The 19494-nt window shown below is 41.2% G+C and overlaps 1 protein-coding gene across 1 annotated transcript in view; it reads left to right on the top strand.

Moving 5' to 3' along the window:
• The window catches only part of SYT9 (synaptotagmin 9), a 45202-nt gene extending 28896 nt beyond the window's left edge, over positions 1 to 16306 (top strand). The window contains exons 5-9 of the mRNA XM_026850678.1: positions 9150 to 9270; positions 10319 to 10490; positions 11141 to 11270; positions 11841 to 11997; positions 13049 to 16306. Coding sequence (XP_026706479.1) covers positions 9150 to 9270; positions 10319 to 10490; positions 11141 to 11270; positions 11841 to 11948 — 531 coding nt within the window. The 3' untranslated portion in view covers positions 11949 to 11997; positions 13049 to 16306. The remainder of the gene's footprint in view (positions 1 to 9149; positions 9271 to 10318; positions 10491 to 11140; positions 11271 to 11840; positions 11998 to 13048) is intronic.
• The last annotated feature ends 3188 nt before the right edge of the window (positions 16307 to 19494 follow it).

Raw genomic sequence — 19494 nt, 5'->3', positions numbered from 1 at the left:
TGTCTTGTTATTATCATTAATTTTATTGTCATGCTCATTCTTCCTTCTTCCCCCTATTATTTTAATTCCTTTTGTATTAGAAAACCTGAGAGATTCTAAAGTAGAAAATAAGATTTAGGGGTTTTATCTATTTTGACATATTTGATACGTATGTTTTGTTGGATTAACCTTAGCATCCATGATTATATTCTTCCATTTAACTTGCAATTAAAATGGAATTGCTGTGCAAGGACAGTCAAGGCAGTACAATTGCACACCTTTTCATCCAATCCATTAACAGAATACTGCTTATCACTGAAGTAGTCTCTTTACTTTGGCTGCTTTCTTTTGAAATTTGCAGTGATTTTCTTTCCTATATGACCCATTTAAATAATTTACTAAGAAGTAAATGAAACTTCTATGGAAACTGCTTTTCTAATGTTAAAAGCGGGTAATTTTATAGAGAAGCGTTACGAGTAAAATGCATGTTGTGAAATGTAGTTGTGCATTCAGTCTAATGGAAGGTTACGTGGAAAGCTCTCAGACATGTTTTTAAGCCGTAGTGATCTCTTTTTACAATTTCTCTTATACTGATACTTTCTGTGGATGGTGCATTTGAGTCTGGCAGGGCACCAGTGTTACTGTTTATACAGGTGACAGATCACAAGCCCGCTTTTGTATTTAGTTCCACCACTTAATAATAATGATCAAGTCAACTTCAAAGGTAATAGGACTTCAACCCTGTGGAGTTCTAGAAAAAAAAAAAAAAAAAAAAGAGTTACTTTTTACCAAGAAAACATGAAGTATTCTCAGTGGTTCCTAACCTGAGGTACATCCCATGACACAACACAACATAATTATCTCTAGAGAAACAAAACATGTGGAGAAACTTCAGTAGAAAAATACTTGATCCTTGGCTTTAAAAATCACAAGGAAAGGTACCCATCCGAAAGAAAAAATAACCTTAATCTAAATCAGGATGAAGAAAATCTCTGTGCAAATCATAGAAGAAAATAGGAGAAAGAGATTGATAAATCCATGCGTCTTTCCCTTCCTGCTACATGGGCACTGAACTTAAAGGGAACTGCACATAGAAAATACTGCTTTTGAAAAGTCTGCCTTCGATATTAACAGAGGTAGTAATCCTTTTATTGCTTTTTAGTAGGATGAGAAGCCAAAAAAGATCAGAAAGAGAGAGAGAAAGGGCACCTGAGGGATTTCATTGAACTTGGATTTGATTTCCAGATATCACAAGAATTTTTAAGTGATTAGAGTTCAGATGAATGGCAGTACACTGTTCACTAACAGTTATTTTAGCAGTCTGTGAAAGGAGCTCATTATATACAAGTGGTCAGAATCTAGGGGCAGAGTGCTTCTTTGCTGTCTGTTTACAACGACCAGTGCACGTGTGCTTCTCCAGCTTCTGCGTGCGTTATGCTAGAGCCCTGATCCCCCCCCCGGCCTTCCCAGGGCACGTACACAGGTACGTGGACAGCAGACCACCAGATCTCCTCTATTTAAATTAGATATGGGATGAAGTTATGCAGCGGATCCACCAAGAGATACCTGATTTTTTTAAAAACCAAACAATTAGACATATCTCAGATAAAATCTCTGGAATGGCAAGAAAGACACGCTACTGCAACGTAGAGTTTGACTCGAGTTTTCTATTTTTCGAGTACATTATTATTATTTGGACCATTCTCTTTTTCATATCGACTTCTTCAAAAGCAAAATTGTGGAGCTAACTTTTACTTAGACTAAAAGCAGATTCAGATTTACGGCCTTTGTTACCCATTTTGTGTACAACCTGTGCTAAGCCTGAGTAGCGAGGAAGTCACTACAGAACACCTAATGCAAGTACAACGAATACATCCACAGAACGCTACAGGTGCTTACGCAGATGGGAAAGCACACAATTTTTTCCTGGTACTGGGACTCTTCATCTTTTTTCAGCACTACTCAGATCCCCAGTGTCTCTCCCTTTCAGAATGGTACGCTCAGAATGCACAGTGTAAGAGATGGGTGCTGTACACAACACAAAACGCCAGCACTGAGAATGTCATTCAGTGCTCAGGAGAGGTGAGGACCTGTTAGTAGTGCCCAGAGCTCTAATATCATCTCATTTCAGCAGCAGGTCTATATTAGCTTTTTTTATGGCCACTCTGTGAGACTTTATCCTTAATCAAGGCTGTGTCAGCAGGGCACCAGGGCTGGCAGCTCCCCAGGGGCTGGGACGCCGGGAGCAGTGGGGGACGCTGGTGGTGCTGGGCAGGACCTCACCCGGCAGGTCCCATCCCACCACCCCAGGCAGGGAGGGGGGCAGCCCCCAGCATCAGCCAGCTCCCTGGGGATGGGGCAAGCCACGCCGGGACATGGGCCTGTGGCAGGGCCCGGCACAGTGGGGCCCATGGCCGGGCAGGGCAGGAGACCAGCATCCCACAGTGTCGCTGGGGCAGGGAGCAACAGCCCCGGGCTGGGCTGGAATGGGGACAAGCCCTGGGGGGGTCAGGGCCAGCAAAGCCTGTGAATGCCCTTGGAGCCCTGACATACCGATTGCTTCCAGTCCCTGTGCACAACCGGAGTTGAGTGGGGTTCGGAGATGGAGTTATGTTCCTCTATTTTAGCGGAGCTGTACGTTCACAGGCAGCCATTGTAACTCAAGGTAGAGTAAAAGGCCAATCCATTAATTTGCATACAGATTTAGCTTAAATTGACATTTCCATTTTAACACTAGGAAAAAAGAAAATTAACAGGCAAGACATTTTGGATTAAAATATTCTGATTAGTTAACTTATTTTTAAAACCAACTTCCTTGCAATTTTTCTTGGATGTATTTGAGATTTTCATTATTAGTGGGATATTGAGATAATTAAGCATTACTTTCAACTTATGTCAGAATGGAAGAAAGAAGTAACTGGCAAATAATTCATGGTAGAGATAATGCTATGCATTAGAATGTATTTGCTGCTTCATTTTCTCCAAGCTCACGTTTGCGTAGAGATAGTGAACACTTAACACGTAATTTAGCCTCCCCTTCTTACAACAAGCTAGCATTTAGCCTTGAAACCATGGGGGTTTATTTTCTCATCTCTTTCTAGCTGCATGACCTTCACCAAGAGTTTTAAGTCAGAAAGGTTGGTCACCCAAATTAGCTTGTATGGTAAGAACCTGCACCCTACAACGTCATTAACCTCCGTTCGTTATTTTTTCAATCTCGGTATTTCACAAAAAATTGGAGTCTACTCCAAATTGATTACAACCTGCTGAAAAATAATTGGATTTAATATGACAGATATTGATGGACATTCATTAAAAGCTTTGATCCTCACTTTGGGAAACTACCGTTCATTTTTCCAGATTAGACTGTTTTGTGAATCTGCCTTCTGTGAGGCATCCCCTGTCTGTCTGACCTACTCATCCTTACATTTTTACTGTCTCCACCCAACATCAAAACTTTCTATTTCCCAGCTGAAGCTCTCCCTTACATTTCCTTCCAAGGAAAACAGTTGCCCTCCAAATGACCATTCCTGCATAGAAAAATTTACATTTCATTGTTGTTCCCAAGATTGTCAACACTTCTAAAGCACCACTGCCTTCTCTGCAGAGAGAAAGGTTTGAGTCAGCTCTGTGCTAAAGTACTCTCCTTTAAAGCTTTAGCACTGGGAAATCAAACCCACCTTCCCTTTCAAAAGGCATTTGAAGCACAAGACCAAAGGTGGCAACCCGCAAATACTGGCAAGGTGGGATCGACTGAAGTGGGATATACCGGAAGAAAGTGTGTCCACAGCACCTTGCTCGTAAAGGTTTTGGCATTTTAATTTTTAAATACTAGATCAGGAAGATGCAATTATTTTTTTCTAGCTCTCAAGGATCACCTATCCTACACACACACGCACCTCCTGCCTTCCAGTGAAATCTAAATGATGAAAGGCAGCCTGCAATCCTTCTGCACTGCAAAGACAGAGTCAGCGCAGATATTTTTGTATTATTAACTCTATACTGAACTTTACATTTTATAGAAAGCAACAAGTCATAGAAGAATTGCAAAAAGCAGTAACAATTCATGAAAACAAAACAGTTTTCAGAGGAACAGTTTAACTTGCAAGAAGAAAATGAAACTTTAATTAACTCCTTTCTCTGACCAACAATGCCACAGAGCAAGCCTTCAGAAACAACTCTGTACACACTCCTTTCCCCTCTTAATAACTGATGAGGAAGTTAAAAATTATTTACATTAACTTTCTGCAGAAGTTTCACTTTCGGAATGCCTCATTGCTGTTTTCGTGTGGCCACACACACATAAACAAGTACTCCAGCTTGTCCAGTCATGTCTCTACTAATTTCCATTAGCTCAATGCAGACTATCTCCCCAGTTCATCAATTTAGTTTGGAACAAATTAAGACATTATCTCTATCTTGATAGCTACAGGATAATTCATTAGATTCACCCTTAGGCCCAGATTCAGCAAAACACTTTAGTTGTTGGGAATTGAAAATCTATGTAAAGGATTCAAAGCCAGTAAAAGCCATATGATTTAGGCAGGTTTAAAAATAAGTATGTGTAAGAAGTTTACTGAACGGAAGCTTTTTTAAAGTAAGGATGTTATTACAGAATAATTTATCAATAAAGTCTTAAATGACTCAGGAAGAACAAATAGGTAGTGCTTTCTTCCTCTGAAAGTGGATGGGGTTTGAGGACAATGGGAGAGGAGTTTGGACCTTTGGTATGTTTATGAGAGCGCATTTGTTCAGCTCTTACAATATGCTTCCTGCTGAACAGAACCAAAAGAAAAATAATATAGGCTATACTCATATAAATAAGTTACTATTGTCATTTAACTATCTTCTGAATATTTTCTTGTAAGTTATTAAGGAGCCTTTTGGTCTGGTTCTGTTAGGGTTGTCCTGGTTGAACTGTTAACACGCACAGCACGGTGTTCCTATCACACTAAATAGACACAAATCTGGAGTGTACAAAATGCATGACCTGATAACCTACAATATTATGAAATCTTTCCTAAACAGGGATTTCAAAATGTCTCTGGCGGTGTACTATTGTCACATTTTGTCAAGCATACACAGTCAGGCATAAGTACTCAATTCAAACAGAAGCATAATCCTTGCAGAAGATCTTACCCTCTATGCTTGTTAATTATGGTCCTTAGAGCTATTTCTTGATAACACAGCACGCCTTTAGTGACAAGCCATGGCTTAAGCCATGTGGCTCGGGGATTTTAAACCAGTGAAGATGTGCAATGATCCTCTCTGTGCTCTGTTACATAGACCTTGGTTCTGCTAAGAAACTGAATTTACAGTAAGGCCCCGTGTTTTCTGGATGGGATGGTCATGCCTGGGGCACCAGTGATTCCCAGTCAGAGCACGGTGCCTGTTCCACTGCAGTTACCCAGAGATGCACACATGCAAACTCTCTGTGCACTCATGGTTTGCGGTACTCTTTGAAGAGCATTCCTCCATTAAATTGAACCTTGAAGCCACAGCAGCAAAATGTACATGTTTGGAACAGTTAAAAATATTGCCCTTTGATTACAGAAAATAGGGGTAAGCAGGGTGGAAAAGGCAGGGCACTGGGAAAGTCTCACTCTTAGTAAATCCAGCTTTCCAAAATTAAGAAAACATTAACAAGTAACCAGCATTATGGAGTAGAAGTTAATTCCCTACAAATCAAAACAAAAGTGTGAGAAGACAGGCCTTCTTTTTCAGACCAAGAGAAGGATTTGCATGCCAAAGAGTTTCTCTTTCCTGCTGCTGCCTGGAAGCTTTCCTTCAATTACATTCCGAGACTGCCACGGTTAGATTACTACTAGTACTGGTTTACAAACAGGCTGAATCTCAGAGTCATCTGTGATGTACTGCTACAACACCTACAACTTCTACAACTGGCAAAGACTGAAGAAATTACAGGCTCTGTTTCCAGTTTAATAATGTTTTTCCTGTATAATACCCAGTGCAATTTTTGAAAAACCATTGACAAAGTATTACTGTCATTGCAGCATTCACTAAAAAATACATCACGGTGTAGGCGACGATTATTTTTCAGATGTAAGGCAAAGCTTGTGGATAAATATATTATGGCTTAATTCCTAACACAGCATTCAACACATGGGATCCATTCTTTCCTAACCAGTTATGCAGAGGGTCAACATTTTTATTGGCATTTTATCTAAAAAAAGTTGCGTAATAATTCATTTACCTATGAACTTCTTGATAAGAATTGATAAAAGGTTTTAAGTGTTCATGCAGGGTGATCAAGTCTGGAACGGAAACTCTTGTATTTGGTAGTAAGAGTAAAGCATTTAGTGTATCCCATAAAGAATTACCTCCTCACCACATGGAGCACGGGAGCTGAATACAGAGTGACTGTGCCACGGTTGACAGTGTCTAATACCAAGATACACAGTTAAAACAACAGGCGCCTGATGGGCTTCTTTATGGTCAGGGAAAACACAAGGGATTCAACAATGGTATCTCCTCCGAAAAGTTCGTGACCAATTCATGAAAAATAACCTCTTAATCAAAATTTGCCAGACTGACAAATTCCCCGAATTGCCAAAAGGTGGCTCCACTCAATAATTTCTTCAAATGGCTTAAGAAACTCTGCTCCCCTCAGAGTTGCAGCATGAGAGAGAATTCCACGGCTACAAATATCAGCACCTCAGAGCCGGGGAAGCCCATTTAAGTGCTGGAAGATGTTCTTCCTCACCATGGGAAGGACAAGGGAAATCTTTGCTTCCTGCTGCCCGGGTTATAGGTATCAAGGTCTAGCTGACCCCCGGGAAAATTTTAGAGATCAGTTATCCCTCCTGTAACGTGAAGTGCAGGCGTTAGTCAGATTCCCCCTGTATGTGCTGACATCACTTTAGCCTGTAGGACTTCTTACAGCATCACCTTCCCAAACAGCACTTTGATCCTCCCACAGCCAAAGTGAGTCAAAGTGACACAGAGTTTGTTGCAGCGGGTCTGCCTCTAAGTGTGAGCCATCAAGGGACACTGAACGGGGTGAGTCATGTCAGCCATCGTGATGTTGTCACAACCTTTATTAGCTTTACAGCTACTGGGAAACACTGATCTTCAGAATGGAAAAGATAATAGTTAGTGAGGTCAAGTCAGGGTTAAAAGCTAGTTATTACTGACAAAGGGCCCGTAATATCACCTTTTTCCTTTGACAGCATCTTTCTCCAATAACTGCACAAGGACAGGACCTATTTCTGAATGAATGCACATGGTTTGGTTTGTTTTTTTTCATGAGCTGAGAACTAAAGTGAAGATGCCTCTCCTGAGCAAGGGGTTGGATCAAGTGACCTCTAGCAAACCCTTTTCAAATAACTTTTTCTCTACAGCTCCATGACAGCATTTCCTTCTGTCCTGCACATCTTCCCTGCTAACTCGTGAAGCTGTGTAAAATGACTGCACAGGTTCTGGACACTGGTCTACTCACAGACAAACACTAATCTCTTAGGTGCTGGTTCAAGGTATTTTCACTCACCTATTGTCCTCCACCACCCTTGATTTTTTGGTGGGTGACATGGAAGTAGACAACCTGGGAAAGGAGAGAAGCTGTTGCATAAAAGTGGGCAAGATACCTGTGTTCCACATCAGCTGTATTTCCCTTTCCTATAAAACCTAGAACTTAGCTTTGAATTTACTCGCCAGGATAATTTTTTTCAGTCAAGAATCAAATATTAGGGTACAGGAGATAGGTCTATGAAACTACCAGGTGACTGCTCAGTCAAAAAACTGCAACTCAGATCCCAGAAATCATTTAATAAGATACTTATTCACCTGATTTTTCATAAAAGAGCTGGATTTCCTAAAAAAAAAAAAAAAAACATTAAAAATACCAATGCTTTAAAACATTAAAGAGGGTTTGCTCATTTTTTACTACTTTTCTGAAACCCTGATGCCATTGACACAGGAAGGGGTTGCAAATCATTCTATCGATGGAGCAGGTGGAAAGGTTACTTGAGCGATGCTCAATGCACAGGAAGGAGTGTCCTTCCTCTGCTTCTAGTGGAGACTGTCCCATCACTGTCATGACCACACCTATCACACCTGAGTTTACGCAAGCTTGAGAGTCGCATAAAACTTTATCCCGCACAGCCAGTGGGGTTTTTTTTGTGAAACTATGGGTATACTTCTGCAGACCAGAAGGCACAGAGGTCTGTTGCAGCTTGTCAATGATACACAGAAATCACTACAAAACATAAAACAGAACAAAGGCATATCAGTGTCTCAGGCTGTACCTCATCACGTGAATGTGTTTTATCTCTCTTTTGCTAATTATCAGGCGTAGCATAAAGGACAGAGCCAGCCTAAGGATGAACCAATAACCAGACTGGACTTGACACAAAAGGGTCGGTCCATGGGTGAGCGCTGGGGGCACAAACCAGTCACTCGGGTTACGCCTAATCGACATCAATCCCAACGACCCCAACAACGACACCGCCCGACCAGCGATGGTGCGATGAACAGTGACACAGAGTCTCCCAGAGAGGGGACGGGAGACAACCAGGGCAACAGCCCAACACATCAGACCAAGGCAGCCCCGTCCCGAATCCCTACAGAGCCGCGTTTACAAAAGCCAGACCTGCCTGGAGCCCAGTCCCCGGGCGGCGGGAGGTCCTTCCCCAACAGGGAACTCTGCCCAGGGCGTCCCCCTCGCAGACAGACCCTGCCCTGCTCCTGCGAGGGGTCCCCGCTGTTCTCCTACGGGGGACCCCTGACCTTGGGTGACTCAGTGTGGGACCCCTGGGGCTCCTTGACCCAACGGCTCTGTCTGCCAGGCCGCCCCACCCTGGGGGGGAGCCTAAAGGGAACCTCACCCCCCTTTGGGAAGGGCTGGGGGGATCAAACACATGTCAAACCTGAATTTGGGGTTAAAACTCCAGCATTTCAATCTCCAAGGACTGAGTGCTAGAAACTATAACCACATTTACACTTGAGAACTTTGGTGGTCTAACAACAAAAGTAGCAACTTGAATCTTCCATCCAGATGGATCTCTGTTTTTTCAGATGCGTTTCAGAATGAGGATTCAGCTTTTGCTTGTATAACTGTAGATCCCCAAAGGTATATTTTTATCTTTAGCTCCTGTTACAGGTAGGGGAAATTGTTATTATCGCTTCATGGTACCTCTCTTTCCTTGGAACAGGATAACGTGGATCTTGGTGACCTGATGTTTTCACTCTGCTACCTTCCAACAGCTGGTAGACTAACTATTACAATAATAAAGGCAAGAAATTTAAAGGCAATGGATATCACAGGAGCATCAGGTAGGAATGAATTTAATGCTCAGTGTGGATTTCTGTCCCATTTCCCTCCTGAGACACAGAATTCAGCACTGTCAAATCCCAGACTGATTTTTGAGAAGAGGGCTCTTACACTGCGAGTTCTTGAGTACAGGAGTTTCTGAGAAATAAATAATATATTTTAGTTTGCTCGGTTACAACCAACAGTATAAAATAATCTGCTCTTAAAAAGACTGCAAGATGATTATTTGTAAAGCCACCGTGATTCAGAACAGCATGAGTTGGCCAAACTGCGTTCGTAACACCGGGAATTTGTTTGTACAGCAGACTATTGGTTACAGCTATGGCAGAGGCAGACTGACCCTCTCTGACAGTCTCCAAGAGCCTCTGAGCCAGTTCTGCTGCTGTTGGCATATGGACAAAACAGTGATCATCCCAGACTCCTTCCAGCAACCTTTTCAAAATTTGATGATGAAAACAAAAAACTAATTTAAATAGGAGTTCATAGACAGATCTAAGTGCTAGCAGGGAGTTACAGAGCTCCCAGCAATGAGCTACAAAGAAACAGGGTTTTTTGCTACACTCAGGAGTTCAAAAATAATTAAGAGTTCTCTTGAGAAGTATAAGCCACTAACTGTTACACTTCGAATTATATTTAAGCATACATCAGTAAATTCCACTATGTAAAATATTGTTATCTTCTGTCTGTCCTACAAATCTGTACAAGTAATCAGGCTGTTATAAATAGGCTGATACGCAGGTTGCTGTATAAAACAGTCACGTATAACACGGTTCAGTGGATATTTTAATACCCTTTGAGAAGTTGGTACACAGCAAGGAGCTTCTTGAACCTAAATTGTTCATTGTAAGCAGTGAACCAGGTAAAGCTTTCAAAGGTCCACTGCCTCCCGGGCATTCCGTGGTAATAAAGAAGCTCAAATTCCAGTCAGGTCCGAGTGACTAATGCCACCAGCAGGTATGGGCATACAAGAAGGCTGCTCCCTTCACTTTCCATTTATGTTTGCTTAAAAACAACCAAAGAAAACCAACCTTGTTCTTATGATTCACACAGATCCCTACGTGAAGGTTTCTTTAATGTGTGAAGGAAGGCGACTAAAGAAAAGAAAAACTTCCACCAAGAGGAATACCCTTAATCCCGTTTACAATGAAGCCATAGTCTTTGACGTCCCTCCAGAAAACATTGACCAAATTAACTTGTCGATAGCTGTTATGGATTATGACCGGTGAGATACCTGTAGCTGTAAAATAACGTCATCTTATTGGCTTATAAAATCTTGCACAGTAGATTTGCATCCAGAAACAACGTTACCTTTTTTTTCCCTAACGAATGGGAAATTAATGTCATGTTGACTTTGGTAGAAAGCTAAAATTTCCGGTATCGTCAGGCAGAATATCCTTTCTAAATTTTAAAATCTAGATTTGCATCCATAACTGACATAACGGAGCTGCATATATATTTGTCAGAACTGAAGTAACTGAACATATAATCAGCCAGTCCACGCACTGATGTTCTGCTTGTGCACGATTACGCTAACCCCTTAGACACATGCCTCTGCTTCTGAAATGATGGCTTAGTGTTTACCTGTATTTGCAACTAATTACAGAACACAGGCAAAGAACTTTTTTACGTTCTTCATGCAAAAATAAGAAACAAACGCACACAGACACACAGTGTATGCTGTAATGGGGAAAATATGGAATCATTCTGATTGGTGGGAAACGTGAAGAGCAAACCTACGTATTTTATAGTTCGTTATATTTTTCAGGCAAGAATCAATTCTAAAAATCCATGATTGATGTTTCTAATGAAATATATAAATGGTGTGGTTCTAAAGGTAAAATTTTAAGAAAAAAATATGGAACATTTTCACAGTGTAGGTCACAATGAGGTCATTGGAGTATGTCAAGTAGGCAACGATGCAGAAAGTCTAGGTCGAGACCACTGGAACGAAATGCTCTCATACCCTCGGAAACCCATTGCTCACTGGCATCCTCTTGCAGAGGTAAGACTTTTATTTCTTGCTTCCCCGTTACCGTAATTGTGCATATTCCTCCATACGGCATTAGAAGTTGGATAACATTTTATGAACAAAACCAGGATCCACGTGCATGCGCTAAATCCTAGCAAAGGGCTCGGAAACACTGATACTAAAAGTCAAATAGAACATGCAAGTGAAGTCTGCTCCTTTCAATTTTAGGGAGACAGAAACTTATTAATGTTTTTAATATACATGAAAACACCAAACGTTATACGCTGAACTAAAGGTTTGGTTTTGTTTTTAAAATAAGATCTTGGGTAACTTTCACTGATAATTGATATAAAGAAATGGATCTTGTTTCAGAACAACCAAGACCTATTTTTTTTATATATAGCAACTAAATTTTACTTCTTCTCTTGTAACAATATATCATCCATGCCACATCTCAAAGGATGCCTAACCACACTGAAAAAAAAAATAATGTTTAAGTGTTTCTGGAGATCTGAGGCGCTGATAAGAAGCGACACAATCCGAAAAGCTTTTCAAGGTTCCTATGTTTTTTTTGTTTTGTTTTGTTTTGTTTTTTGTCTTTAGGGCCCTATTCAGCAGAAATGTTATGCAGGTCTTCTGCGCTTGGATGGCTGCCGAAGAGGCTTCCTCACCCTTTTAACCTATTCAGCAGAAATTTGGCATTCCTGTTGAACTCTTTCTTAGCCATATCCTCAGGGGCTATTCCACAGAGTCCAGTGGGGTAAAGATGTCCTTTTAATCCCTCTGTCTAATCCTCTCCCCAATACAGGGAATACTAATCCTGAGTCATGAGACACAACAATTCATCAAAGACCTAACTAAATTGCTTCCTAAGAGTTACGATGACTGACTTTTATTGTTGCTGTCACTGGCTAAAGTCAGGCAGTAATCCCAGTGAAAAGAACTACTATGAACAGCCACGATGTTACTCCCAGTGCTGAAGGACAGGAAAGACCATAGTACTCATAACAAGCCACGAGCGATGCCGTAAGCACTTAACATACCGAGGCAGGCAGTTTGTAGCCTCTCTGAGTATACTTTATGCATCAGAGTGCAGCCGGGTTATCAGAATGCAACTGAGGACTCTTCCTACTTGGTTGTAAAGCACTAACCCTAGGTAATTCCATAAATAATTGTCAGGCAATAGGAAGATGCTCAAAATGGCAAAAATACCACAGTCCTGCCCTTTGTCCATTTACTGGTGCCCGGGGACCACAGCAGCGCAGTTGCAGCAGGGAGACCTTGGAGTGCTCGCGGGCTCGGTTGCGGTGCGAAGGGAAGGCTCCGTGCCTTTTCAGAGCATGGGCACTGCCAACGTGCAAGTAGGCTGTGAAAGAAGATCGAGTTAAGTGGGGGAGCTCTGCCTACATGTTTGTGCCCTCAATGACGTTAGCTACTGCCTGAAGTGCCACCCTTGAAATGGGTGGGCATTTGGGAGCTGGGTGTAGAAAACACATCGCCAAGCTCTTGCTGTAGCCAAGCACTGATAGGAATGACAATGCACGTGAGGAGTAGTGTAACGGTGACCATTCCCCTGAATACGAGAAGTGTCTCTTAGCAGAAGTTGTCTACATCCTTATATCCAACCTGTCTTCCCTCTTTGATAGATTTTATTGCAGCCAGAGCCCACAATTAGGTTTTGACAGCTCTTCCCTTTTTACAGGCATCCTGTTCTTTTCATACATGCCTGGCTAACTTCTTTAGATTTCATTACTGTGGATTGCTTTTCATGTCACTGAGCTAAACAGAGACATATTTTTTTTCCTTCCCAGGAATCAAGTGGGGGAGGGTGTCCAGCGCATCCAGGCTGTGCAGAGAAATATATACACAGCATATCATTTTGGTTCCTGAATCAGGATTAGACTCAGCGAGAGCTTCTGGAACCTCTGTGGCCACATCCATAGGACCCTGAATATTTGCTGAATAGGACCCTCAGTCTTCTACTCTGTGAAGAGCTATTGGTTTCAAGTAGCGTAATGTTATCCACTTGTGGCATTAATTTTCCAGCTGACTATTGCTACTGATAGATTATTTGTATGGTCGTAAGCATTACCCAAATTCAAGTCGTACTTTCTGTTCGTTAGAGTAACCCAGGTTTTACAAGCAGCGCGATGGCAGTGAAAACCAACAAATATGAGAGGCAACAAATACAGTTCTTGTATTTGCAAAAAAACAGGTGCGGTATTTTGAATGGATAGCTTTCTAAATCTTTTTATTTTTCAAGAATGATTGTCATCGGACATTTCTTTTTTTAAGACAGGTTGTGTCCTCGGTCTCAGTTGGTGCCTCCTTATACCTTACATCATAACGAATTAATATGGTTCTCTGCAGAAATCCTTCACATCTGAAAAAAAAGTTCTGTTGGGTGAGACCAAGATACATATGGTATTTGTAATGAGAGTATGTTCTTTGAGAAAGAAGATAACCATCTGTATAACATGGAGGCTGTTAGTCCTCAACCTTTGAGGATGATTTTCCAGTCTTAGTTGTGTCCACGATGCTGCAAAAAGTTGAAAGCATATCAGAGGTGGCTACGCTTTATCATACAAACAGGCACTCACATGTGCATGCATCTGCACACACACACAGTGTCATCTTAAAATGCTGTTCCTAATTTATCGTGCCTGTGAAAACTTTCTTTATTACTTGCAGTAGAATTAACAGGGCTACTTTACATGATGGTATATTGTAAATGCTGAAAAATTCTGACCATTAAAAAAAAAAGAAAAAAAAAATCAAAACACTGAACTCTTTCACATAATAAACTCTACGCCCCGGAACAAGAACCCCTGGGATAAATTTTGGCCACTTACTTAGCCATGGATGGAGTTCTCTCTTCCTTCAGACTTTTCTAGAGAGAATTTGATTGAAGTTTTTACACCGGGATTTTTATTTAAAAAAAACACAAATCCAAAATATGGGTATTTTATACAATCTAGTTGCCTGCTGTGTACTTACAGATAGGGAGCCCTGGTCTTTAGATACAGTTCAGATAAGTTTATGTGCACACGCATCCCTTCATGTCTTGCATGTGTTGAATTCTCACCAGGCATTTGGGATTTCCAATTTTGCTGACACAAATATGCATTCGCAGATTGAAGAAAATATTTAACATTTTGATCCAAAATCTGAAAAAGTTCATTTTACAAACTATATCGATGAAGATTTTCCAGAAAATCAGAATTGCTAGTGGGTAAAGTGCAGCTTGGCACTTGCAGGAAATCTTGGATCCGTTGTAAATGTGTGCTGCAGCTATGAAGCACAAGTCCTGTAAAGTACAGTAGATTTCAAAAATTTCATGCCATGCCATGGAGAATACAGCTACCATAGACAAGGCAAACTAAACAACTCTTCAAAACCTGCCCAGGCAACATTTCAGATGGTAACTGCACGTTTCCAGAAAAATGAAAAATGCAAAGTTGCCCTGGCAAAACTAGTTCACTGCACTTTCAATCGAAGCTTTGTATCAGCAGGCCAGTGACACGGTACCATGTTCATATCTGCTCATGCATGATCCTCACTTCAGGCAAAATCCTGCACTCTTTACCCAAGCTCATCTCCCAGGAGTCAACATGGGGAGATGAGCATGAGCAGAGAAGGAGAACTCTTCCTTTGGAGTCGAGTTCTTTGATTTCCAGGACAAATCCTTCCACGTGCATCCCTGCCTGGAGAGCAGGGCGGGCAGCTGCCGGCTCTCCCGCCGCAGTGTCAGCAGCAGAAACTGCTGTAAAAAGGAAAACCTCTTCAGCAGCCTCATGCTGCGTCCATGGAAGAGTGCAGAAGCCTTTCCAAGATTTGCCTCTAGCAACTCAAAGGGACGTCAACTGAAAGGTGGTATCATAATGGCCAGTGGATTTTTATTTTATTACCATGCTCGGTGTATTTAATGCTTAAGGGTCTGGCATCAAGAGAATGATTTTGAACACAGCTCTATAACAAAAAATAATAATAATCTTTGTTCAGTGAGCATTTAAAGTGGAATCTAGCATACCTCAAAGGCTTAGGGATGAGGAAGAAAACCTAATTTTTTATTAAATTCCCCTAATTCTTGCTGACTCATGACTTGCAAACTGTTATGATGTGCTTTTTACAAATTCCTGCCTTATTCTAGCAGTGCATATATGGAATGACAGCTATTTTCTATATGTGGATGCTTCACTCTTCACCTTTATACTCCACTTAACCAATGTCATCCCCTAGACCTGAAATATTTTCACATTATGGTTTTGGTGGACCAGTAGACCTCTGCTGTCTTTGGACTGCAGTACAGTACAACACTGGAAGGAACAGAGGACATACTGCTACAAAATCACCTGGAAACCCAGTGAAAACTACAATCCCAATTCTGTTCCATCTTTCTTTTCTGAACTGATTCTCAGAGGTAAATTAGTAGAAGGCTCACAAGAATAATTTCAAAGCTGCAGCCCTCATTTGTTTTCTTATTCCCTGTGAATGCATAATTATGCTGTACGACAAGTATCATAATTCTAAAATAGGAAAGGCAATCCCTTAGAAATGCGTCTCAGCAAGATCTGAATCCCACTCCACTCATTAACAATGTGCTATTAAAATGTTACTTTTAGTTTTCCGCAACAAGCCACCATTTCAGATGTCGTGCTACGAAAAAGCAGGGCGTGTCAGCGGCAAAGCCTTCCAAACCACTGCCACCGAGGCAGAGTACGACGGGCGGTTGTGTGATATTCCCGTGCCAAAATACTCGCAGCCCAACCTTTTTGCAGTTGAGTGCTCAAATATTTCTTATATCTGTTTCCACCGAAATCACAAGACATTAAAAGCGTTTCTGTTCTCTTTTCGTTTTGTTTTTCCCTGTAAATAATCCTGGCAGTGGACAAACAGACATGCATCTCAATCAATTCTGCCATCCCTGGGGAAGCAGGGACCACAAGAACGGAAAGAAAACATGTAATATAAAACACCTAGTGCTCAAACTGTTCCTACCAGTCAATGCCCATTTCAGCTTTCTGTGCCAGTGGATCCATAAAACACCAAAGCAGTACACATGAGAAACTTGTTATAAAGAGGCTCAATTTAACTACCAGTAGGGGAACTGCTGGTTCAATACAAAGTGAAACAACAGCAAAGGGCAATGCAAAAGAATTAAAAATAAGAGTTTATGTTAATCCACCCTTCTTGGCTTGAGGGAAAGATTGTTGGAGGGGTTTTTTGTTGTTGATTTTGTTCTTGGTGGGGTTTTTTTTGTTTGGTTGGTTTGGCTTAATTTGCTTGGTTTTAAGCACCAAACATGACACGTAGCTCTATTAACATGAGCACCCAAAGTCAGGGGTACAAAAAACATATTTACATTTTATCACTTGGCAACATTCGAGCACTGAGGGGACCTATTTGCCATTGAAAAAAAAAAATTAGCTGCAGACCCTCTTTTAGTTTAAAAGTAACACACAGTAGTTGAAAAGGGAGAAAGAGACTGGAAATTCAGTTGAAAAATCTGTTTGACCCAGTTCGAAATCTATCTGAAATTACTATTAATGCATTTTGTTTGAAGAGAAAGAAGTAAAAAAACCATAGACTAGGTGACTCAGTCTGAAGTGTCGTCAATTAAATGCTTTCTTCCCTTTAGAACAGTGCATTGTCAAATGATTACATCTCGGTACCGAGTGAGAAAACAATGGCTTTGTTATCTAGAAGGAAAAAAAAGATGCGAAGAAAGTAATCCACAACACTGTAGAAAATAATAGAAGCTCTCTGTGCTGGGGGAAATGGCAGCGGGACACACTTCATAACAGTGTCACCTTGAATCTTGCTGTAATTAGCGCAAGGCCTTGCTTGCAACCATAATCCTGTTCTGAAGTGACAGCCTTACACCGCGTGATCCGAGCTGCGCAAGGTGTGAATTATCCTCTAAGGGCACCGCACGTTCAAGGCTGAGTAGTTTCAAGAGCTGCGCTTACAGGTAATTTCTGATACAGTGGGTTGGGCAAGGAACCACAGCCGCACGTTCTGCAGGCTCCGGCGGTTCTCCGAGAGGACCCGCATCTCCTTGAAGGTCCTAAAGGGCACTGAGGCAGAGGCGGCGATGGACACGATTCGGGGAAGGTATCCCCGGGGCTTTCCTCACCTCCTGACCGAACACAGCGCGTGTGGCACAGAGGGGAAGGCGACACGAGGGCTTGTAAGCATCTGGGCTGTTCCTTTGTATGTTCGTTTTGTCTGGGGTTTTTTTAGTTCCTCCTTCTTTTGCTCAAAGGTAGACATTGTAAAACTGGAACGTTTGACTCAGTTGCATGCCGGCCAGCTGTCATTTTTAATACCCATTGCAAAGGTGTGTGAAGAGAGGTGTGTTGTTTTGGTATACTTTTGGTTTTAATAACACATGGACATTGTACTATATTATTTCTTGTTCAATAAATAGTCCTGGTAATCTCTATGTTTCATGTCTAATTTTGGAGAGTAGAGCCATACCTGTATCAAGGCTCTCTCAATTAGGTGGGCATTTTGTTCATTCAGTAGAAATAATGCATGATTCCTTTTGCAGTGATGGTTTGAGGGACAAAGAAATTTCTTAATTTTATAATATGTATGACAACCTTCTGAACACAAGTAAAAATGTACTGTGATTTATTTATATAAATCTAGTCTGAACAAATCAGTTTTGATCTTAATAAAAACTCTGTAAGAAACTGTGCAGTATGTAATTTATTACTATTTTGTATTTAATATATTAAAGTTCAATTCATTATCCAGAAAGTCGGCAAACACTTTGGAAATGTTTTAACTCATTTTTTCTCCATAGATGTTGTGTTTTGGTAAAATAAATGAAACCAGAGAGACAAAGCATGACAGTTAATTTCCAACACTCAAACATAATTGGGGGGGGGCTGGATACTGAAACCTCCTTGTTTCATCCCATGGCCACAGTCATCATTACAGAAAGATTTTTAGAGCTATCAAACACGAATCTCATATATATTTAATATTAAGAAGAAAATCAAGAAGCTACAGAAGTGCTTCTACCAAGTGACAGTGTGTTACATTACCAAAATTTAGCAAAATTAGCAATCCTTCTGTCAACACCTGACACATGGCTCAGGGAAATTCCCAGGGGACCCCTGGCAGAGCCCAGAAACAAATGGAAAAGAAAGCACGGATGTATCTGGTATGACCACACAAACTGCACCTAAAAAGGCAATACTGTTGTCCTTTTTTTCTTGCCTATTTTCACACCTACTGAAATTACGTATCTGTCAGCAAGGGTTCTACCTGTGCATGACATCTAATTAATGATTAAGAGTTTCTCAGTCTCTTCGGGGTTAAGTTCAGTCTTTTCTCATGTGGAAGATCTAGCCTACTTGCACCTACCACATTAATAAAGGGCTGCCGACGTACAAAATGGGGCGCAAAACAATAATTTCATGCAACTAGAAAAGAATTCAACATAGTTCTGTTTTCTTCTTGGGACTGTTTGATATCACAGATGCATGGAAAAGAAACAAGATTGGGGCTGTAGTTCTGAAATTGATATTGTCTTTAATAGTGTTAACGCCTTTAGGCCCTGTGCAGACTCCTGGTTTTCTGTATCACATACAGGTCCCTGTAAATGGTGCTCCGGACAGCTGGTGTGCTACGATAACAAGAGATGGAAAATGAACACACACACACAGATAGGCATTTTACCCCTGGCAATGAATGTAGCGCTAATTATCCCTTTCTGTCACATAAATCACTATAAACTATACTACAGCAGAGGAGGTGTATGAACTTCAAAACTGGGTTTAATGTCTTTCAGAAATACTGTTCTGCATGTTTCTGTTTCTTTATTAAAAAGCAAGGAAAAGCCTTTTCCTCTGTCAAAACAGGCCCACACATCTCTCCTTTCAAGACACTTTTCCAGCAGAATCACCCTTTAAGTCTTTATATGTAGCCTACAGACTTGAAACAAAACTCCATTAAGACTGGGACAGCTGTAAGACTGATTGCAGGAGCCTGTTAATAAACTGAAAGTGAGAAGCCAAAGGTTGAGAATCCTCACTGAAAAAGTCTCACCAATAGCAAATAAAACATCCCACGTAACATTAAACCTGAGGAGCCTACTGATCCTCACAGCTACTGTCCGGTGAGATGAAAATGAAGGGAGACGCCTTGCTCATAGCAAGCTTTACTATGACTCTCCCCAGGGGAATGCCTAGTGAGGACACACAACTGTCTAAAAGGCGCCTGAAGTGACAGGAGGGCGAGCGCA

The sequence above is a fragment of the Athene cunicularia genome, assembly GCF_003259725.1.
Source record: "Athene cunicularia isolate RWA chromosome 5 unlocalized genomic scaffold, athCun1 chr5_part3, whole genome shotgun sequence".
Classification (NCBI taxonomy): domain Eukaryota; kingdom Metazoa; phylum Chordata; class Aves; order Strigiformes; family Strigidae; genus Athene; species Athene cunicularia.
Note: the sequence above shows the minus strand (reverse complement) of the source record. Positions and strands in the feature narration are given on the sequence as shown.